This window comes from Paroedura picta, chromosome 9 (genome assembly GCF_049243985.1).
Source record: "Paroedura picta isolate Pp20150507F chromosome 9, Ppicta_v3.0, whole genome shotgun sequence".
NCBI lineage: Eukaryota > Metazoa > Chordata > Lepidosauria > Squamata > Gekkonidae > Paroedura > Paroedura picta.
In genome coordinates, this window is record NC_135377.1 from 23,808,255 (window position 1) to 23,832,609 (window position 24,355).

The 24,355-nt window shown below is 41.0% G+C and overlaps 1 protein-coding gene across 15 annotated transcripts in view; it reads left to right on the top strand.

The window, feature by feature from the left end:
• The window catches only part of RUNX1T1 (RUNX1 partner transcriptional co-repressor 1), a 161,755-nt gene that overhangs the window by 114,770 nt on the left and 22,630 nt on the right, over positions 1-24,355 (top strand). For all 15 annotated transcript variants that reach the window (XR_013234047.1, XR_013234049.1, XR_013234050.1 and 12 more), the window contains 5 exons: positions 5,472-5,722; positions 6,826-6,911; positions 7,789-7,984; positions 14,914-14,982; positions 23,102-23,292. Coding sequence is in view for 10 of the 15 variants with exons in the window: in XM_077351928.1 (XP_077208043.1) it covers positions 5,472-5,722; positions 6,826-6,911; positions 7,789-7,984; positions 14,914-14,982; positions 23,102-23,292 (793 nt within the window). In the remaining 5 variants the exon portion in view is untranslated. The remainder of the gene's footprint in view (positions 1-5,471; positions 5,723-6,825; positions 6,912-7,788; positions 7,985-14,913; positions 14,983-23,101; positions 23,293-24,355) is intronic.

Here is a 24,355-nt window from a genome sequence, read left to right on the forward strand (position 1 = left end):
ATTGCTATTTGTGTGGTTTTGTTCTGCATTTTTGATCAAAGACCATTGTCCACTAATCAAGATCTTCAATTAGTGATCAGGGAGCATAAAAGAACTCTTCCTATATTCCAATGGAATCCAGGCAAGACAGAGGTAATGCTAGTTGGGAAGGCTAATATTCTAGGGGGGACTGAATTCATTTGTTATAGATGGCTGGCATTCTTAGAGATGTTTAAGAGCTTGACTGTTCTCATGGACTCTGTTTTGCTCTTTGAAAAGGAGGTTGGCATCGTGTCCAGGAGCACCTTCTATCAGCTGCATCTGATTTGCCAGTTCTATCCTCACCAAGATTCAGCCAATCTGGCCATGCTGATCCATGCTTCTGTAATTTCAGCTATATTACTACAACAAGCTCTTGGAAACTACAAGTAGTCCAGAATGCAGCAGCCCTACTGTTGTCTCTAGGAATATATGTTGCCCATTTTGAAACAACTATGTTATATACCATTCTGTTTCCAAGGTCGTCAAGGTGTTCATTATGACTTTTAAAACCATTCTTGACCAGGAATTCACATATTTGAAGAACTGTCTTTCTCCACATGTCCCTGTGTGCCATCTGCAGTCTTCTATTGGCTAGCCCTCCCACTTAAGGTGGCCCATCTGGCCTCAACCAGAGCCTAGGCCTTTTCCAATAAGGCACTTGCTCTGTGGAATGGACTCCCAGAAAAGATGAGGGGTGTTCCCATCTAGAAGATCTTCAGGAAGTGTTTTAAGGCCTGATTGTTTGCCAGCAGGTTTAAGGGAATTTGAATGGCACTCATCCTTTAAGGGAGGAAGGGAAGGAGAGATTTGGGATTTGCTATTTTATTCTGGAAATGCCTTTAACTATTGTTGTAGGCAACCTTGAACCATGAGAAAATGTGCAATATAAATATTTAAATAAATAAGGATTCATTGCAGATATTTGTGTGAAAAGAACTGGAATCTGGAATCAGAAAATTATCTCATGCCCTAAATAGAGCATGATCTGATTTAACATATTTATTTTAACTTAGTAAACAACTTTTTAAAATATGTCATTTTCATTTTTTGTCATAATAGCAACGAACACTTGAATTGAAATAATTCATTAAAGAAGTCAAAACTTTGGTTTAAATTTTATGTTCAAGTGAATTTTATCTAGAAATTAGCATTGAAATATTGCAAAGCTAAGGACTTAATGTGTTTCCTTGGAAAAGAGGAATGATATGGAACAGCAATTGAGTTTTTCCATATAACTTGAAAATGACACATTTTTGAGCTCAATGAAACCCAACACAATAAACATTATCCAGGCTACTATGAGTACAGTACACAGGCAAAGAAGATTCCTAAAGGCTCAAAAGAACCTTGTTTGTCTCCAACATCCCCACCTAACTCATTAGGCCAAATAACTTGTGCTATATGATGAGATGCACACCGACTTCCCATTCTCCTTAATCTAGGGCCTCTAGCACTGCCTGCATATGTGTGTATGTGTGCTTAAGCATAGAAGGGAAATTGGGTTGATTGGAATCATCTGTGCATGAGTGCTACATCCACAGTAGACTGCAATTTTTTAGGATTTTTAAAAAGTAGGATTTAATTTAGCTGACTAAATACAACGATATGAATAACTGACTTTCCTGTGACTTTCCTAATTTTTTCTTGTCCTTAGTACTACTAGACAGGAGTCCCTAGTAACACTAGATAATCACTCAGTGGTAGCAGTTTACTTCTGATTTTTTTAAACACTGACTTTTAATGGCGTTCCATGAGTTTGCCTTGCTTTGGTTCATAAGCGCAAATGAAAAGGAAATTATCCAGATAGAACAGCGGTTCTCAGCCGCTCTAATGCTACAATCCCAACTGCAGTGGCGGCAGAGTCAGCAGCAGCGGCGTGCGCCCACGTGCAGGCAGCATGTGCATAGTTCGCGCAGATGTGCAGGTGCGCAACAGTCAGTGCAGCGTGGAGATGACCACTGCAACGGCTCTGCTGTTGCCGGCTGCCACCGCCACTGCCTTCCACCCCCTGCCACCCCCTGCCGCTGCAGCATCAACCAACCTGGGGTCGCAACCCCTAGGTTAAGAACCACTTGGTTGGTGCGGTTGGTGCATTTACATGGAATAACTGGGCAGATAGGGAGTGGTTATGATTGATATAGCAATTATAAGTCATGGAGCAAGGTGATAATGTGGTATGAAATCATTTATATAGATCCATTTGAATCTAGCTTGAGGTATGGATTAAGGACAGACACCAAATGTTCTGGTCATGCTGGTGAACCACCTACACTGAGAGAAAGGTTGTGACTTGCGCCTCTAGGGCCTTCTAAGCCATTTCTGAGCTATCTTTCTCAGTTGTTAATCATGATCACTTGTATTTGGAATACAAATAGAGTGGTGGACACCAAAAAGTAGTAATAGGTTAGAAGAGGGTAAATAAGCTAAAATCCATTAAAATCTAGTGGATGATGGTGAGGGGCTAGTTTGCTAAGAAACTGCTGGTGCCATCCTAAGCTTACACCATCTAAATCCATGTTGTTTAGGATTGCACTCTACTATACTCCCCTAAAAACATTAGCCTGGGCAGAGCTCTGGGAACTCCTTTTGGCCTGCTTGGCCTGGGGCACTTTTCATCATCTTTGACTGATAGGCCTGTTTAATCCATAAGTCTCCTATATGCTTTTATTTATTAGAATAACCTATTGCTGGCTTTCAATTGATTCCATTAATTTTGGCTTTCCCCGTTTCTAAAAGGCCTGAGTGTTGTCATCTACTGAATTACTGTCAATAAGGTGCTGCCTTTGAACTTCAGCTCCTGCAAAATGCCTCTGTCCAGTTACTGATGATGCAGCTGATGTATCGATTTTGCACCTATTTTGAAACATCTGCATTGATCTGCAATTCATTTCTGGTCTCAATTTGATGTACAGCTTTTATTCTTGAAAGGTGGACCTGGTCCAAGTCCTGATACATTAGAGTTTTCCTGATGGTTAAGATCTACTTAAGGTTAAGATCTACTTAATGGTGGTTAAGATCTACTTAAGGCTGTATTCCATTTTCCATCTCAGATGGGGACAAAATGGACATTCACCAAAAGGGGGGGGGCTGTTTTTTTTAAACAGAGAATTCTGAAAATGTCCTGTCAGGAAACCTATTTGGTTCCTTCCTTTTGAAAATACTTGAAAACCTTTTTTTTCTTCTTTATTTGTGAGGAGGGGGGAATTTTTTAATGCTTCTGCTGGCTATCCTTTATAGGTATTTGGAAGTGTGTTTTTAGTCTGTTTTTAATTTCTGTAATCCACTTTGCCAAGCAGCATTAGAGCAGCCTTTTAAGTAAATAAATAAACATGGGAGAAATTATTAAAAATATAAATTGTCAGTTGGTCCTTTATGTGTTTCCTGCTCAGTGCAGCCTTCAGTAGAGGCCAGAAAGGCATAGTCTTTGCTGCATAGAAATGAATGTGGTGGGGATTTCAGTGCAGCCTTTAAAAAGTACCCATTGACAGAAATATATATTTCTGAATGCAGTTTCTGCATCCTTTTAGCATATTCACGTTTTCTTTCTTGCCAGTTTCTTTCTACTGTAAGTGAGGTTTTACTGAGCAGCCTGACAGCAGAGTTCTGTGTTTTACTGAATGTTTTCTTGGTGCATATGGTATGACACGGATGATCAGCCACGGTGAGATTTTGGAGTCTATTAAACTAGCTCATTAAAAAGATCAATCTGTTTCTGTAATAACACTCAGAGCCATCAGTCACTAAAAGAGAGAAGAGTGACACCTGAGGAGACAACACATTTTTGGTAATTGTGCATGGGATGCTGGAGAAAAAATGCTCACTGTATTCTATTCTAAATCTATGTATGGTTTTAAACAAGATAAAAATCTACATTTGTTCCTTGTTCAGGTTAAAAAAAAAAGAATCCTCTTCTACTGATGCCCGATATTGTGCTTATTATGGATATGAGATATTAACATGGCAGATATAAAACACCCTCTGTTTATTGCAGCTTGAGGCCTTCTAGGGCTGACTGTGGTTCATTTGTTGGGTGTCTTTAGTTATATGTGATTACTTGTACATAGGCCATTGTGGTCCTGTTTTTATTGCCAGCAACAATAAGATAGCAGTTCCCAGGTGTAATTCCTTAGTGATAAAATTATCCTTCCCCAGATCTTGAGGTGGGAGTGCTTGTGGGCCTTGGTTTGTCTATTTTTCCTCCAGGGCTACTGACTAGCAGCTAACATGATTTGCAGGGAGGGGGGACATGAGCAGCAGCATGGTGGTAGGCTGGAGGTTGAAGAGGACTGCTGCGGCTGCACAATCCCCCCTTTGCCCCCAGCCTAGCCAATCAGACAGCACCTGACATGGCCGTTGTTTGCCAGGTGGGGGATATAGCCAGGTCCACAGCACCATTCCAGCCACTCTGTTAGTGGCTTCTCCCACCCAGGTTCTGTAAGTAGCATACCTTTGACTCTGTGCAATAGAATGGCAATGATAATTTCTTTTGGAGAGGATCCACTTCTGAGGAGGAGCATGATGGTCTTAAAATTACCACCATTACAGTTTATAAGGATGCTTTTTTCGACCCACTAAATTTCTTTTTGTGTGTCTTCTTAAGTAGAAGACATATCAACAGTAGTGGGACTATTTTTCCATCTTTGCTATTATACAGGAAGAACACTTGCTTATGAGGCTTCCATGGTGCATCTATAAAGCTTTTGAAATCCAAACGCAAAGGCTTGGCTCCTCTGATGTTGTTCCCATCCTGCTTCTCTCCGGCCACTATGGAGACTTGCCTTTGCAATAGCCATCACTTGCTCCTCCGCTAGCACTTCCGCATGCTTAATCAGTCTTCTCCGAGGGGTCTTCACAAACAGAGAGAGAGAGAGGTTCTAGCAGCCATGCTCAGTTTTCATAACAAATATGTGTTTTTATGTGAAAGACTGATACAGGCAAGCAAGATCTATTAATGTTTCTGAAGTTTCAGCTCTGATTTGAGATATATTCTTCCTACTCCCAAAAACAGCAGCATTGTAGCATTCTACTGTAATGAGCATTATATTCTACTCTGACATGAGTACAACATTACCAAAAGGCAGGGGGTCAAAATACATACAGATAGAGTTCCATTTTTCGGCCAAGAAGAGCGGGGGACACCATGATTATGCTCCGTTTGGTAAGATGATACAACACAAAAATGATTCTGTCCAATTTATGGATGCAGCTATTGCACCATCTTGAATACAGGATACAAGCAGGAATAAATATTGTTTTTCCTGCTTTTTAATGAAATAAGTGACTGCAGTAAATACATGTATTTTCAGGGCAATCCTGAGCTGAGGAACACATTTCTAAAGCCCCTGACTTCAGTGTTTAGGATTGTGCTGTCAGTCTACCCATCATAACTGAATTGAACATGCAGTGTGACTAAACCCACAACAAAATCTTCATGTTTCTTTCTTTTTCAGAACCAAAGAAAATGGCTTTGACAGAGAGCCTTTGCACTCAGAGCATCCAAGCAAGCGGCCCTGCACTATTAGCCCAGGCCAGCGGTACAGTCCAAATAATGGCTTGTCTTACCAGCCCAATGGTCTGCCTCACCCTACCCCGCCTCCACCTCAGCATTACCGTTTGGATGATATGGCCATTGCCCACCACTACAGGGACTCATACAGACACCCCAACCACAGGGACCTCAGGGACAGAAACAGACCTATGGGTAAGCAGGACTCTTCCAAATCCATAAAGGAGTTAAACTTCTTGCTTAAGGCACTGTTTCATTACTATAGATCAGGGGTAGTCAAACTGCGGCCCTCCAGATGTCCATGGACTACAATTCCCAGAAGCCCCTGCCAGCATTCGCTGGCAGGGGCTCCTGGGAATTGTAGTCTGTGGACATCTGGAGGGCCACAGTTTGACTACCCCTGCTATAGATTCAAGTGGGTAGCCATGTTGGTATGAACTAGCAGGACAAAGTTTGAGTCCAGTGGCCCCTTTAAGACCAACAACGTTTTATTCGAGGTATTCAAAACTTTGTTGGTCTTAAGGGTACTGCTGGACTCAAACTTTGTTCTGTTTCATTATTAGAGAAGCATCTAAACTAAGTATAAAAGAACCCTTGGGCTGTTCCCAGGGCAAATCTTGGCGGGATAGGATAATTCCACATATAAATTGCACCTCTTCCTTCTTCACCTCAAGGCAATAATGAAAAATGCTCCTGGTTATAGATTCTGTGCTCTTCATTTCCCTCCTTCCTGGACAGAAATTTAAAGAGATCCCAATTTTTTTTAATTATGAAAGGCACAGAAATGTGTAGATGAGCCTTTTAAAACCTAATGAACTTATTGTAACAGGTTTCATGGGCCAGAGTCTGTGTCATCAGATGCATTTTATATTCTATAACATTTTTCTTTTTTTAAAAAATCCCATGTAAATACAGGGAAAATGTACTAGGCATGTCTCTTGTATACAACCCACTGAAACAAAAAGAAGGTGCAAAGAGGTATGCAGTCATGCTTGTGAATTCTTTTTAATTCACATTGGAATTGCATTTGAGACATTCCTAAAACTGTACTGGCTTGCACAAATTAATTCTGTTGTCTTCTTGTCATTGTCCTTTATGGGCTTTCTTCTTTTTTGAGTTGGGAACTTTGAAAAATCTGTGTGCCTCTGTGGGCCCCAACTGTTTTCCTTTGATTTGACTGAAGCCCTCCTGCATTTTGTTATTGTGTTGCATAATGGCTGTGTGGCATAACCAGGCAACTCTGTGCATGCCTGTAACTTATAAAAATATGCAGAAGATGAAAATATTGTTCTTGGCAGGGTTGCATGGCACGCGTCAAGAAGAAATGATTGACCATAGGCTAACAGACAGAGAATGGGCAGAAGAATGGAAACACCTTGACCATGTAAGGCACATGACATTCTTTAACTTGCTCACACACATACACACAGCAAGGAAATTAATGTGGTTTTCTCCCAGTTGAGGTTCCTAAATGGATATGATATTTGTGGACTGGTCAGTTGGTTACATGCTTGTATACTTAAAGGCATAAGCAATTTATGGGTATAAGGATAGTTGGGTTTGACATATGCATGAGCTAAGGGTGTAAACAGAAAAGTTCCAGTTCATATTGTTTCTCTGCAGTCCTAAACAAAAATGCACGCTTCTAAGTCCATTGAGGTCAATGGACTTGAAACTCTGCTTAGTTGCAAGTCCATTAGAGATCTTAATTGAGAATAGGTTTGCACTGTTAGCCGAGCAGCTACTACCACATCCACAATATGGAGACCAGAATACTGTCCTGCCTCCATTCCTGTTGTAAGTATTACTGTGTGTGTATATCTAAATATTGCATACATACATACAAATGGAATGTTCCTGTATAGTTTCTAAATATTGTTTCATCAGTGCTTTGTGTGAACAGTATTCAATTTACCTAGGCATTTCTATTCAGTTAGGAGTAACATTCATGGAAGCTGTTCTTATGTTCTGTGATTTTGCTCCCCTCTGGAAACTAGGCCAGTGCTAGCTTGAGGGGAGAACCACAGCATGAGTTCTGTATGTTCTGGGACTTCTCATGTTAACTCCATGGCATGGGAAGAAAGATGTCTAAAAAGTCTAAGCTTCCAAACAATGGTGTTTTGGGGCACACTTAGATAACAGAAAATGCCAACCTAAGTGTTTGAACTGTTGCTTACCAGCAATTCTGAAATTGAAGTTCTCTTGTTGGGCTGAAAGTAAGTGATGATCATCATCCGTTGCTTTCCCATTCTGATATCTAGCTCTTAAACTGCATCATGGACATGGTGGAAAAAACGAGGCGATCTCTCACTGTGCTACGGCGATGTCAGGAAGCTGATCGGGAGGAACTCAATTACTGGATACGGCGGTACAGTGATGCGGAAGATTTAAAGAAAGGCAGTGGTAGTAATCATTCCAGGCAGCAGAGTCCGGTGAATCCAGATCCAGTCCCTTTAGGTACTATTTTTAATCTGGAAACATAAGAGTGCATTGGGTGATCTTTTCTGCTATGCTACATTGCCTAGATTTTTGCTTGTGTCTGACAAAATGTCCCAGTTCTTCCATTTTCCTGTTTCTCACTCTTTATTTTTTTCTGCTGCAGTTTGCTGTGTCTTTGCTTTATTCAAAATCACTCATAAATGGAAGTTTGACATGTCACCTGAATTAAGCCTATCGGCAGCTGCTGGGACATACTTAACATGGGAAACCTATCTATCCTGACTGTATTAATATAAACAAGGAAAAACTACTAGCCATTTTATTTTAAGGAAAGATACTGCCAAAATAACTACTGTGGGTGCCATGCTGGTCTCTCTGAAATCTCTCTCTTTCCACTTACAAATTATTAAAATTTCTCCCAAGTTTTACTTTGTAATATCTATGAGAAAGTTGAACAGGAACAGTTTACAGCAGGGGTAGTCAGACTGCGGCCCTCTAGATGTCCATGGACTACAATTGCCATGAGCCCCTGCCTGTGAATGCTGGCAGGGGCTCATGGGAATTGTAGTCCATGGACATCAGGAGGGCCGCAGTTTGACTACCCTTGACTACCCTTGGTTTACAGAATAAATCTTTACTTCTCCTTGTTTATCTTGGAGGCAGGGGTTGAAACAAATTGGGAATCTTGGAATGATTGGGTTGAATCCAGTTGACATAGAATAGGATTGCTCCCCACTTCTCTCTGCATCCACCTGTTGTGTTTTTTTAAAAAATAGCTAAGGCCATTCCTAAGTATAAATATGTTTCTTTTGTCCTGCATACCGCAACATACCAAAGATTCCCCTTTGTCATTTTTAATGAACTAATCTACCCTGTAAAAATGACCAGCTTGTCATCTCGAGTAGATTTGGGTGGAGGAGGGGAAGGCCATCTGCTGTGCCTTTTGTGAGGGCAGTTTCCACCATATCTACTTGAGTCTTCCTGTTTTCGGGTTTATTGCAATTGTATTCAGAAAACCTTATTTGTACAATTCTGTGCACCGAAGCAACACTCTTTTGCTTAGCAAAATGGATGCAGGTTGATTTTCTTAGAGCAAGGTTCTTGTCCAAGCTGCTTGTGTAAGGAAAATATGACTTCCAATGTAGATATGGAAGAATTCGGCAGGTTTTCCCCTTGGATTTTGACCTTTGTAATCAAAAAATGCTTTGAGCTGAGGGAAGGTATTGAATTCAGTGCTTGGCACCTTTGTTTACAAGTAGCTCAGATGTTAGGAGCAAGAAACACTTCTGTCAGAGACTTTAGGCACTTGCTGCTGCATCAGATCAGATAACAGGCTGGATCTCTATTTTCTGCTGCTTCCAAGGACAACGCTAGATCGAATAGGGTTACAGTGCTATACTAAATGAAGTTGCACTCTTCTATGTCCATTGACTTCAGTGGGCTTAGAGGAGTGTAACTGATTTCAAGATGACATTCTGACGAGGATGCCCATGAGAGCAGATCAGTTAAATGGTAGAAGAAATTTTCTAACACGAGCTGTCTGATAGTGGAACCAATTGTCAGGGCAGGGGGATTCTTCAAGCAGAAGCTGGCTAGCCATCTGTTAGGGCTGCTCTAAACTTAGATTTCCTGGATTGAGCAGGTGGTTGTACTAGATGGCCAATAAGACACTTTCTATCATTCTGTTTCTAGATGGATCAGGGAGCTGATTCAGCATAAGGTTGCATGAAATGAAAACTAGTACACATCATGTAGCGATCCAAATGCCGATATTAAAAAATAGCAAATAGATTTATGTTTTGGAGGGTGCAAAAAAAAAAAAAACTTGGAAAACAATATCCTTAGGCATATCTAGTACTAAAACACTACTCATGTTTGTATATTGGTCACCGTGGGTATAGGCTGATTTTAGTTATACAGACTACAAAAAAAATAGGAGACAAGGGAGTAAAATTCACTTCAAAAAAAGAAGGAAAAATATCACTTAAATGTGCTTCATATTTATAGTCCACTTGAAGGGAAGCAATAAATATAATCTACCAGCTTTATTCAGGCCCTTTCATAAATGTTTGACATTATAATGTATATATGGGATCCTCTGACTCTTAACAAGGTATAGTCCTTATGTGTGGTCCAGAGATCATTTTGAACATCAGAGTCCTCGGTTACCTTCTTGAGGAATTTCATGTCATCTGCAGACTTGGACGCCTTACTACTCAACCCTGCTTCTAGGTTATTTGGGAGCAAATTAAATAGCATTAAACCTAACACAGATCTCCAGAGGACTTGACTGTTTCTGTTAAACTTTTCTATGCTACCATTTCACCCAGGCAGGCGTGGCAAGGAATGAGACATAGTGCAACCATTTTTGGATAAAAAATGTACTGCAGGAGCATTGGCACAGCATGGGGGTTGATCTAAAAACTGGGTGACCTGCATGCCACCGGATATAGCCTTTCCCCCTCCCCCCTGCTGGGATCAAACCATGGAGTGGCAACCCCAGGGTGCTGGCCACTATACAGTTCTTTTGCCACCTGGAGGTGAGAGCCCCACTGACAGCCTCCAATCGGAGCATGGCACTAAATTGACTCAACCTTAAGAGTCCCCAAAATTAGAGAAAGCGGACATGTAGGCACAGCCTCCTGCCCGGAAGGATCTGCCCTAGTGCCAAAAAGTTGTGTCAAATAAACAAAACAACATAATCAAAAGGCAACCTGTAATGACGGAGACATTGGGGATTGGGTAGGAAAAAGCCTTCCTCTTCCCGCTCCCAAGCCCTGGGCCACAAAAGCTGTGCAGGCTAAGCCTGCTATGGCTTTCTTCCTGTTACTTCTACCTAGCTTTGTCCTCTAGTTTAACCAGTTAAGGCATAAGAGGGCCTTATCTTTTGCCAACTCCTCAGCACAGAAACTATCTGTCATATACCCAGGCACCTTCTAAATGTAAATGCTACTTCCATCTCTGTATTAACAAGAAGAGTTTGTTTTATACCCTGCTTATTGTTGCCTGAAGGAATCTCCAAGCAGCTTATAATTGCCTTCCCTTCTTCCTCCCACAACCAACACTCTGAGGTTAGTGAGGCTGAGAGAAGCCTCTGAGGTTAGTGAGCTCTTTGAGAAACTGATCTGTGAGAACAGCTTCTAACAGGGCTGTGAGGAGCCCAAGGTCACCCTGCTGACTGCTTCTGGAAGAGCAAAGAATCAAACCCTGGCTCGCCATATTAGAAGAAACTGCTGTTAACCACTACACTAAACAAGTTCAACTTGGTTAAGCTTGCTATTTGGTCAGTCTCCACTCATTAATTTAGAAGAGATACAGTTGTTTCAGCATGTTAACTTTAATGAAATATGGATCTGGGTACCTTCAGTCTATTGATGACACTCTCTTCCAAAACTCCAGATTATTTCCCCCAGTTGCCATATATCTATAATAACTGTTATATTTAGTCTGTGGAAGACAATATTGCAGATCTAGGGAGTCTGACCTTGTAATGGCCCATTGAATACATTCTAACAGGCAATACCAGAAAATCTCCAGTTCCAATACTAGCAGTTCAGGCTGTATTAACAAGACTGATATGATTGGCTGAATCACAACCTGCCAAAAAGGCCAAAATATCAACGGGAAAGAATCCCGTCTTGTTCAGCCATCCTTAAGACAGGAAACGGCTTTAATTTATCTATAGCTGTTCTGAATTGCTTTAGGATGCTTTAGGCTGATCCTGCATTGAGCAGGGGGTTGGACTAGATGGCCTGTATGGCCCCTTCCAACTCTATGATTCTATGACTTTTTTTTTTCAAATCATTCTGGACTGATCCTTTTTTTATATATATGGATTGTAGATAATCACCTCCTATGGTTCACAGATTTTCAAAACTCATAAATCTTTTGGTTCAAAGAATTATGTTTGATCTTTTTAAAAACTTTTGGTCACCCCCTAGCCTAGATCTGGGGAGACAGTTGTCTATATTTACAGAGCCACCAAAATTGACTTCATCATGTCCCTTCTCAATTTTTTTGAAAACCTCCTGAAACATGTTTCTTATTATTTTCATCACTATTTATAGACAATTTCAAAAAGGACTATGGAAGTCTTTCATTAGATCTTGATTTAATTCTTCTTAAAGAGCCTTGGCTTTATCTATGTGAATTGTGGTTGGAATACGAGCTTCATTGATCTTTGTACTTCGAAACTGCACCAATTAGCTGGTAATTCAGTCAATGATGTCATTGAATTCCATTTACATTTGACTCTTGCATACCTAAAGAAGCCGACACAGCATTTCTCATTGTATTTGTATAATAATCAATGGCATCATGTTCATAGGCCTTAGTAAACATTAAGGTTTTATTGAAAAGCCCATCCCATATGGGGCTTGGTAGAAGATTGTGGCTAGGGGACTCTTGAGTACCAAAAACAAATGTGTGCTTGTAGTCTCATGACTTCCAATATTGTCTTTCTTCAATACCATGGTATTTATTTATATGGTCATAGACCAAGACCCACAAATCTTAAAAGCTTGTGGTACTTTAGGATAAGGGATCAGACAATAAAGTGTTAACATTTAAAAGGAAAGATATTCTAAAATATTAAAGGAAGCTAAGAATTTTGAGTAGGGATCAGTTTCTGGAACTTTAGGCATGCTTCCTGTCCTTTTGTTGAGCCTGGATCATAAGGGCACAAAATTTCACCATCAACAGAGAGATCTGAGGCTTTTCATCCAACAGAAGTTCTCTAATCCACTCTGCACTAGATTGATATGGCATCGCATCTCTTAGTGGGCAAATAAGTTAGGTTTGTGCTAGATTGTAGAACAGGCAGCAGAAGAAAATGCATTCAACAGTCTCCATTTATTTTAGGTAGCAGGAACATAGTCCTTCGGTGAAAGGGACTATTCTTTATCTGCCATCCAAGACTGCTGAGGACGTGGCTGAACATCTAGCCAGGGTCAAAGCTTTTCAGTGTTTGTGAAATTCAATTGTCGATAAGTAGGCAGCTGATTTTAGGGTATATTTTGAGAGTGCTGGTGCTAAAAAGATAGAAGTCCTTGTGATGTCTGTCCTACAAAATCTTGCCTGGGCCTCACCAAGTCTAAGAAGGTCATTTAGGGAGAGTCCCAAAGTTGCCAATTTAGTGTCAATATCTTTAAGTCAGCTGGATTGGAAAGAGTCATGAAACATCAGGATAAATTGGCATCCAAAGATAAACCGTAAATTTTGGTCAGCAACTCCTCATATATAACCTGTTGTTAAAAGTAAAGGGGAGCCTATTTACATCAAAGAGCACAGTTTCCAGGAAACCTCAATGGATATGCTTTTACCTTAATTTGTCTTCCTTGATGATACAGTCCAAAATCCACTGAAGTTAATGGCTTCACTATTGAGTATAGCTTTCACCTTCTATCATTTAATGGAATTGTAATGATCTCTGAATGCCATGTGTGATGCTTTATCGTTAAGCTTGCCATATTCAACAAAAATGATTTATCAATGTGCTTGCTACATTATTTGTGATACACGTTCAGTTATGAACACTTTTTCCGGGGCGGTTTAAGAAATCGAAAGCATGCATCATTTTTTAAACTGCTGCATGTTTCCAAATCATTGATGGTTTCATTCTTAATTCAATATAATTTGGCTTTGAATTGATTAGAGAGCTAATAAGGAGCTCTGCAAACAATATTGCATTCACGCTATCGTAGTGTTCTTGATTGACAGCATATCAAAAATATAATACTGAATTTTGCAGCAAGCGTGGAGTAGGGGAGGCCGGGATGAATGATACACTGACTTACCACAAAATGTGGCATTGTCACATTACGATATTTGTCAATGTGAATGTTTATAATTGGAGTTGCAATGGCTTAATATTCGAGTGCCAGATATCTTCACTTATTCACTCACTAGCCAAATGTGAAATATATTTTTTAAAATCCTAAAGAAAGAGGTTTTGCAGCCTGAGATTTGACTAGAATTTGAAGTACAGGTTTCAGGATAGAAAGTAGAACTTTTACCCACTCCACACCAAACACTTTACTACAGTACTTGACTGCAGGTATGTGAACATGTTTGAATGCTTAACTGTGAAAAAGTATTCCTTCACATAGAAAACTGGGGTAAGAAGAAGAGTGTTAAACCATTTAATCAGAAACTACTATGCACTTAGAGCCTCTTGTGGCGCAGAGTGGTAAGGCAGCCATCTGAAAGCTTTGCCCATGAGGCTGGGAGTTCAATCCCAGCAGCCGGCTCAAGGTTGACTCAGCCTTCCATCCTTCCGAGGTCGGTAAAATGAGTACCCAGCTTGCTGGGGGGTAAACGGTAATGACTGGGGAAGGCACTGGCAAACCACCCCGTATTGAGTCTGCCATGAAAATGCTAGAGGGCGTCACCCCAAGGGTCAGACATGACTCGGTGCTTGCACAGGGGATCCTTTACCTTTACCTTTACTATGCACTTTGTAGTGATGCAATGCTAAAAATGATCTCCCACATTATGAGCTGTTAAACTAAACCAGAAAATTGTCACAAGATCCAATCATGTTTCCAGAATCTTACGGGAGAAGAAAACATGGATAACTAAGCATAATTCTTCCTATAATCACCAATATAGTTCCTCACCTTCCCTTCAGAAAAATAGTTGTATAAATGTACCATATTGTTTTCTTTACAATTTTTCCAAGCAACAATAGAGGGAAGTATCAAGAATCTCATGTGAACAACTAAGAAATATGTAGTCCATAGTAGTTTACAGTGGTATAGAATCTGATCGAAGTAGGATACTTCTATAAAGTAGTATTTATTATCATCTATTTTTTTCATTTTCTGTCAAGATTATATTCGCTCCTTTATCGGGAGCATAAAACAGCATATTTAAAAGTTGTCTTTCAGCATCTCTCATAGTATTTTTTCTTTTCCGCTTCTCTTCTCTCTCCCCCCCCCCCCTTACAGATTCACATCGGGAATTCCTTCACAGGCCTGCTTCTGGATATGTGCCAGAAGAGATCTGGAAGAAAGCTGGTAAGAATTGTTTAAAAACATGAATATAGCAGTTTGGCAGCTGGGTGTATTTGTTAATGTGCTGGTATGAGGAATGGGGAAAAGGCATACTAGCAGCAAACCAAAATTATAATTAATACTTCTAAACTGGAGCAGATTAGAATACAATTTTTTTTGCAATAGCAACATCTAACTCTGTAGAAAACAATATGTCAATATGATAAACTAGTAATCAAGCCCGCTGTACTAACAATACAGCGGGCGCTAGATCATGGTCTCGCGGCCGGCGAGTCTGCAGGCCGCTGGGACGCGGGACATGGCGGCCAGGGAGCAGCTGCCAGCCGGGAGCCGCTGCAGGTGCTCCCTTGTCAGCAGGGCGGGAATTGGAGAGCGCCTGCCGATTGGCCCTGCCAATGGTCTGTCCGCAGGAAGGGGCCAATCGGCACCCTTCCTCATCCCGGACAGAGCCTGCCCTAACTCCTCCCCCTAAGCCCTTACGGCTTTATTTAGTCCGCCGTGCCCGCGGCGCTCGTGGCGCCGCAGGTGGGGTTAGGATAATTTTCAGAAGTTCTTAGAAGAGATGTGCTTGAGCACAAAACTCAGAAAGATCCATGAGTAGGACTTTGTACAGTTGTTGAAAATCAGCAGATCCATAGGACTGTTTGAGGATCAAGGAAGGATCTGGTTTGTGCGTGTATCCCTTTGAATCCAAGCCAGTCTAAAGATTCACTTGAGGCCAGATCAAGCATGAAATGAAGATTGGGTGAAAAGCATTTCTTTATTATTTTTCACAGAATCAGGCTCTTGTGCATTCAGTGCTGTAATCTGTGCTTGGCAGCTCAGTGTACTTAGCATGCTGGCCTGATAGAAGAGTTGTGGATTTCTTGCATGTCACTTAAAGAGCTATGGGTGTCTGTGACTCTTAAACAGGCACAGCTGCCTTGCATAGGCTGTAGCACTTCAAATAGCACCTTGAGTCCACACAAAGTCACATGGGAAATATTTTCTCCTATAAATACATGGTTAGCAGTGGGGATGGGACAAATCCTGGAATCTGTCTTTTCCCAACCACTGTTTACATTTATCGGGTAGAATTCCGAACTTGGAAAAAAGATATCCAATTAAAGTCTTCAGTTAGGAAGCCTTACATGAAACATTTTGGGGGTTTAAGCTAAGGTGAGTCTAGAACAAATGTAATATGGTTAGCTGTTTCATGGGAATTGTAGTTCATGGACATCTGGAGGACCACAGGTTGATTACCCCTGGTGTAATGGTTAGAGTGTTGGAATTAGAATGGAAGCAGCTTGTTTCTAATTCCTGCTCAACTATCAAGGACACTAGGTGGCATTGGCCAAGTCAGTTAATGCTTCTGGATTTACACTTTTACTCTGTTTAAAAGATTTTATGCCATGATCACCACAGCTAAGTTTCTTGTGGACAGACGAATACACAGTATGTACTCCTCATGCAATTAATTGGCCTCTTTAGACATTGTACTGGGGAAATATCACTGTACTAAATGATTTATCTACATTGGTTCCTAGTATTTATTTATTTATTTATTATATTTATATACCACCTTCCCCGGAGGCTCAGTATGGATGCTAGTCTCCAGGTGGGACCTGGAGATCTCACAAAATTACAATTTATGTTCAGAATACAGAGATCAGTTCCCTTGGAGAAATTGGTTCTTTTGGAGGGTGACATTGTACCCCAGTGCGGTTCCTGTCTTCCCCAGGGTCCGCCTTCACATCTCCAGGAGTATCCTAACCTGGTGCTCACAACACCAGCCTCCTAATTGCTGGCTGGTGGCCAAGAGGGGCCTGACAGTCCTAATCCCTAGGGTAGATTACTGAACATGGTATACATGGGGCAGCCCTTGAAGACAACTGGAAAATTATCCACCTGTTTGCTTATTAGTGTTCACTGTTGATCTGAATGCTTCTGGGCTCATTTAATATATATGGTCCTACCTTTAAATATGGGGCAGAGAATGGCAAACCACCATGTATTGAGTCTGCCAAGAAAACGCTAGAGGGCGTCACCCCAAGGGTCAGACATGACCTGGTGCTTGCACAGGGGGATACCTTTACCTTTTACCTTTAAATAACTTCATGACTTGGGGCCATCTGCTAACCTGGAGAGGAGGGAAATGTACCTTTGCTGTCTTTTTTCTGCTAAACTTGGCAGGTAGTGCTTTTCTGCATGTCCTTTTTCTTGTCTGCTGGAGATGGGCTGCTCATTTATCTGACTGCTGGGGTTTCTTGCTAGTTCTTAGTTTTCACTTTGCTCTGATAGTATGTTGTACAGATTTTTTGTTTTATGTTAAGAATCCTTATCTGCTCATCGTTTTCCATGGGAGACCTAATTCGTCATAGTTTCAAAGGGTACCCAGGTAATCTTCAGCAGAACAGTTAGTGTCCAGTATTTATTATTTATTTATTTATTATTTGCATTTTTATTCCACCACTCTCCGAAGACTCGTGGTGGGTTACACGAAGACACAATTAAAACCCCATTAAAATAAATCCTAATCCCCGATACCGTTAAACCCATAAAACCCATAAAATGTCAGCATAATCCCCCAATCCTTCTCCAATTTACAATCAAACCACCACAGGTACAGGGATCACAGGGTGGAATAATGTTGGCCTGAGGAGGGGCCATGCAACCAAGCCTCAACCAAATATCTGGCGGAAGAGCTCCATTTACAGGCCCTGTGGAACTGAGACAGCTCCGTCAGGGCCCTCAGCTCTTCAGGGAGCTCATTCCACCAGGTCGGAGCCAGGACCGAAAACGTCCTGGCCAAGGTTGAGGCCAGGCGTTCTTCTCTGAGGCCAGGGACCACAAGTAGATCTGCACCCGCAGAGTCAAGGGCTCTGCAGTGGGCATAAGCACACAAACGGTCCCTCAGATAGGCAGATAGACAAAAATTGCAACAGCCCAAATGACCTCTGAATCTATTCCAGCCAAAAGTTTACCCTATTTTTTCTCCCAGTGATGCACCTATCATCCCATTTATAGATGAAATAATCTACAAATCTCTCACATGGGATGAAAAGGGACATTCGAGAGCATCAATTAGCCCAGTAGAACATAACATAGATTCTGCAGATAGGGAGAGTTTTCTGATAATGACCATTAATTACCTGCAATGTTATAGGATTCAGCCTAGTAAGCATAGAAGATCTCTGATATCAGGACACAGTCAACAGCTTACTGTACAGTGGGAGACTTCTAGAAGAGAATAATCCCAAGTAAATGGGAGAGCAAATTCTACATGATCTAATATGTAGAATAGAAAATCCAAATCATATAAATGATTCCCCCACACTGGCAGTCTTCAAGCAAAGGTTGGATACACACTTTTCTTGGATGCTTTAGGATGCTTTGCGCTGATCCTGCGTTGAGCAGGGGGTTGGACTAGATGGCCTGTATGGCCCCTTCCAACTCTATGATTCTATGATTCTATCCAAAATTACCTTTCTAGCTCTCTCCCAGCCTGTTTCAAAACTGGAATTCCTAAATGAGTTTCTACTAGTTGTTTCCAAGAGCTTATATAAGAGTTCTTTTCTTAAAAATAAAAGGCTGCCATTATTTTCCAAGCTGAATACAATCTTCAACCACATCCTGATGGCAGCTGGCCAAGCTTGGTTTTCAATGAAATGAACACCAAGTTTTTATCTCAAAACAGTCCCCACTACACATCTGGGTAGTCCAATGAGACTGCACAAAACATTTGTCTGAGGATGGTCCAGTGTTTTTGACAAGGTCTGTCCAAACTGGAATACCATACAGAAATTAGGTTACTACCTTATAATTAAATACAGTCACTGCAGCAGAATGATATTGCCCACTCTTAGGGGGGGGAACCTCCATGAGTAATAGCTTTAAATATTATCAATACTTTTCCCCAAGCATTTCTAAGATGAATCTTCCATCACAAAGACCCCTGAGTAGCAAAACTGATTAATTTATTCTAACATATGCTTGCCAGTACTCCAGGTAGGTTTTAGAGATCATGGCCTAGAAAAAATCATGACTTTAGATTTGTGGTGGACATTAAAGCCTTTGTGTCCACAGTATTCAACAAAGGCCTTTATCAATCTGTCCAAACCGAATGACATCCTGGCACATAGAAACATTAATGTTGCTTTGTTATGAAATGTCATATTTTACATGACTATGTTACTTGGCATATATACTGATAACCATAATTACAGAAATCAAAACATATAACTTCCTCGGGGGGGATCTTTCCGTTATAGCAGCCTGGGTTTTTGAACGCTTTGATTTTGAAAGCTTTGGAACCATTTAGTGTGTTCTTTGATATGCATATCAGTATGCTTATGCACATACAAGAAAATTGTTATAAAGCATTAATAGTATTTCTGAACTGTGGACAATAGAACGGTGCCAGGATTTTCAAAGCAGAACTGACATTTTTGTCAGAAATAAAACAATAAATATTTGAGAATCTGATTTTCTGTGCTCATGTGGATAAAATCAGAAGATTCTGAGGATGAGCACTAATGGTTAACAATTTTTAAGTATGACTTCAGTTCATGATGGAGATTTGGGAACAGAGAATTTCAGAGTGTAAAACAAAAATATGTTCATTGGAAACTTATTCATAAGATACAAATGTCCTGTTTTATAAATAATAAAACTGCATCTGTGGGCTTGTCTCCATGTATATCTTTTTGAGGGATCAGGGAATGTTTGCAGTTGGTAATAAATATTCAAGCACCTTGCAAATGTCCTACCAATTCTCTTTGCTGATCTGTGTGTGCCGGTGGGACTAGAATAGGAATGCATAATTTAAATATAAATTGCCTTATTTGCATATACAATTAGTCAAGCTGCAGCTTTGATCGTAAGCAAAAATTATTGTCCTGTTGCCACTTAGATAGAATTGTAATTCACCTTGAATATTCAAAGTAAATTAGTCCCACACTTGCATAGCTGAATGGTCTGATTTCCCGCTCCCACAAACATTTATGAGAGGGTAATGGGAGGGCACATTTTTTTTTCAAAACTCTCATAAAAATTAGGACATGCAGCTTTTTTTTTTCTTGAAACATTGTTTCAGTAAAATATTTCCTCATCAGATTTTTAGACTGAACATATAAACATGTAAAACTGGTAACTTTTTATGCATCACATTTTAGTTAGCATATGTATAAATACTTCAGTCTTTTAATAATGACATGGAAGAAGTTGGGATGCATCAGCTAGATTAGGGGTTTGGTCATGGGATATTCAAAACAGGGTTGCCTCTTGGATTTTAGATGGTGTTCTTCTATACTGTGGGACATCAAATGGGAAGATTCTGGCTGCTGTTCAAAGAACCATGCACTTTGGAGTCATATTTCCAGAATCATCTTCTTTCTCATCTCTGTGCTCCACCAACACACATAGGTGAAACTGGTTGTGAAACTCAGCGGGCTGTCAAAAGCTGTGGTGATATGACACGGGGCTTTGCATTTCATAGGGGAGGAACGACAGCAATACTACTAAGGAAGCCTTTGGGCATGCCTTAAGTAGCCCTTGGGAGTCCAGCCTATATGTTTAATTTAATTGTAGCAATTTCATGGGTTAGAAGATTTGGTGTCCTTTGTTAAAGAGAAATAGATTTACAGTCCCATGGAATACTGCATATCCCACTGTAACCTCAGAACGTTTGTAACTCTAATATTTTTATTCTACAGTAAAACATTTTTATTAGGAATCTTATGTTTTTAATTAAACAGAACATTTAATTAAGGTGCTTCTTAAGTGGGTGAAACAATTAGGTGCAAACACTTGAATGAAACATGTCATAATTAGTTTTAATAGAGTGTTAATTGGTACTAGGTTTGCCAAGTTAATAATTACTGCTTATTAAATTTTCAATTAATCATTGTCATTTTACTTTGAATAAAGATGAAAATTAGATACACTAAATTGGAGGAGGATAGTTTAGTTGTTAATTAGAGCAGGGTTTTTTTTTAAAGAAATCACTTGTTTTAGTTGTCAGTCGAACAAGTGAAATCTTTGCACTCCTCTTGCAATAAAAAAAATGTCTGGCTCATTTATGACAAGTCATGTTTTCCAGTGTGAAAAAGCATAATGTGTTATATTAATTTCTAACAAATTATAACTGCCCATGCTTTATTTTAAGGCTATGCTTAAGACATCTATTTGCACATACACTTATCTAGAACACCGCATTTCTATCATTTAGCATAACCTGAAAACTATTTGAAAGAGGACAATTCTTAAAAATCAGTCTGGGATTAACATGCATATGCTACAACAGCAAAAGTGTATCTTAACAAGATGTAAATGGGAAACTGGCAATTAAATGTCAAAGAGTTGTGCTAAGTGATATGGTTTTTGAGTTGTGGTGCCTTCCCACAGACAAACACACATTCAGATTCAACATTTGACACTGCTATCCACATGCATTAGGTCAGGGGTAGTCAAATTGTGAATGCTGGCAGGGGCTCATGGGAATTGTAGTCCATGAACATCTGGAGGGCCACAGTTTGACTACCCCTGCATTAGGTCTTCATAAGTGAGATTTCTGCTCCTTGACATTGGTCAGAGATGAGGAAATTTCTCTATGAAGTGGCTGAGTTTCACATGTGGGCCTTTTATGCACGGAGGGGAAGGTCCGCATTCGAGGTGGAATGGCGGCGGAGGAAATCACCAATAATGTACACTGGCAGTGGCAGCCGGACTCAGAGTCAACTTAGGCCACTGAAAAAGCCACATTAGCAAAACGCGGAAGAAAGTGGAGCTTCCCAGGAGACCAGGGCGCAACCAGAAGCAGCGCCAGAGTGGCCACGTGCATAATCGGGCAGGTCCGTGGTGTACAGGGCTTCTGGGTGTGCTTGCTCTCTCTCCTTCCCTGCCCTTCGGTTCCGCCGGCAGGGCCTGCGCCTCCGCGTGCCTTGGCCACCTTGCTTGGCGGCCCAGCTTCAGTCAGCACTGCGCTCGCCTCCCTTCCTGTTTGATCCGCATCGCCGCCTCGTTGGCTGCAGCCAACGGCTGCTCCGGGTTTTGTCGCCATTGCGTTCCGTCCCGTGCATTTGTGGTTTGCCTCGCTTCTTCCTCCTCCACATTTTCCATGCGACTGCCAACCACCGTTATGGCGGCCGTGCATAATAGGCCGTGGTGAGCATTGCAACTGCTGAACGTATTGGCTTGGATCCTAACCTTTTCCCCTTCTGCATTCAAAAGGTACTTCCACCAGTGACAATTCTGCCATCACTTGAAAACCTTCAATTTGCCCCTGCGCAATTTGCCCATCAAGGGCACGATTTTTGAAGGCTCTGTAATCTACAGACTGTCCATCAGGTTGGATGTTAAGGACACCAAAAAAAGGGGGAGGAGGGTATTCCCTGGCATAGTAGAAAAACCTCTGATCTTCAGTATATGAGGTGTAAAAAAATAAAGATACTTGCAAGAACTCATCTCTTCTAGAAGACAGGAATTTTGGAGACAGTTAACCTCTGCTACAAGTGATGCAGCTTATTTATTAAGTCACCTTGTGAGGACGGATGTGTTGAACGGAACCGTCCAAATCTGTTTCTCAGAATTAGCTCCAACATTCAAGAGTATATGTTTCTTAGTATTTGCATATTTCTGGATGGTTTGGTTGATCTACATGTGCATCAGAATGTATTTCTCTGTGAGTCTACATGTCAGAAAGTCCAAGCTAGATTATTTCTCCTTGATGTCGGTATTTTCCATATTGAGAGAGTGTGCTGTTATTTATGTCAGCATGCCCATGTCTGAATACGTGCAATGGAGGAAAGAAGCTACCTAATCAAATAGGTGTGGAATCAGGTTTATAATTGTTTAATAATATGCCATCCCAACTGACAATCTGGACTGGGGTCACGTTCATAGTATACTGTAGAGCAGGGGTAGTCAACCTGTGGTCCTCCAGGTGTTCATGGACTACAATTCCCATGAGCCCCTGCCAATGTTTGCTGGCAGGGGCTCATGGGAATTGTAGTCCATGGACATCTGGAGGACCACAGGTTGACTACCCCTGCTGTACAGGATTCTGTGTCATACCGTTACCCTTGGTATCCATCCCTTCAGTGGTCCTGATGAGACAATGACATTCTTTTGGCCTTCTTTTCAGAGGAAGCAGTCAATGAAGTAAAACGTCAAGCCATGACTGAATTGCAGAAGGCCGTGTCGGAGGCAGAACGGAAAGCCCATGACATGATCACTACAGAGAGAGCAAAAATGGAGCGCACGGTGGCTGAGGCCAAGCGACAGGCTGCAGAAGATGCACTAGCTGTGATCAACCAGCAAGAGGATTCTAGCGAGGTGAGATATTTCTCCAAACTCATTCCCACTATAAACTGAAGAGGGAACTTTCATCTGTTTTGAGTTCCCCTTGCAAAATGTGGCCTCTTCTCTTCATGGGGATTTTCATTTGTGTTGGCAAGCTGCTGTGTTTTCAAACTGAATTGCCAAGATATTTTAAATGGCTGAAAGCACTAAGAATGGAGAAGCTGGCAAATAGGATTAGGCCATTAGTCCACCTAGTCTAGTCTTACCTAGTCTCTAGTCCTCAAGACTTCAGTCCTCGAGCAGAGGAGATCTTTTAGATCTTTTACCAGTGAATCAGCTCCTAAAGTTACAAGCAATGAGGCTAGATCTAATTAACTTTTCGTTATCGTGGTGCCTGTGCAGTCCTGCCATATGTACAGGGCTATCCCAGAGAAGTTTTGTGAAGTTCAAAATGCCTGAGGGTGCTCCATCCCCCTCCCCTACACTACTTTCTGCCTTTTTGCCATGTGATAAAGAGGTGAGGACATGTACACAAACTGTACTGATCATGAAAGAACGTAGAGGAATGGATAAATCCTTAGAAAACACCATTGATTGCTGAATGCAGCTGACACAACATGGTTTGCTGTTGGTTCCTGCTTTCTTCTCCAAATGGAGGAAGCTAAGGGGGATAGGACTACTCAACAAACTGTGGGGTTTCGGCATCACATTCAGATTCTACATTAAGTCAGAACATAATCAAATTGTGATTTGTTGTGCCAGCTGAATGCAATCTTTATTACTCCCATATTCTGGAAGATAAGGCAAACAACGGAATTTGGGCAATCTATGATTTTACTGGTTGAGTGAGTGGCATAGATGGGTTAAGTGGCAATATGCAGTTTAACCTTGTATTTGGATATGTAAACATTTATTTGTAAGTAAATCTCTTTGGCTTAAATGGAAGTATAGGTTGAACTCACATGACCCACGTTATTTCTTTCTGAAAAATGCATCCACATGCGCATGCCAAGGTGATGAAATACTAAATTCAACACTGATTTTCTTTGTTGAATTTCCATGCCTTTATGCAGGTTTTTCAGGGGGGGGGAGTCGG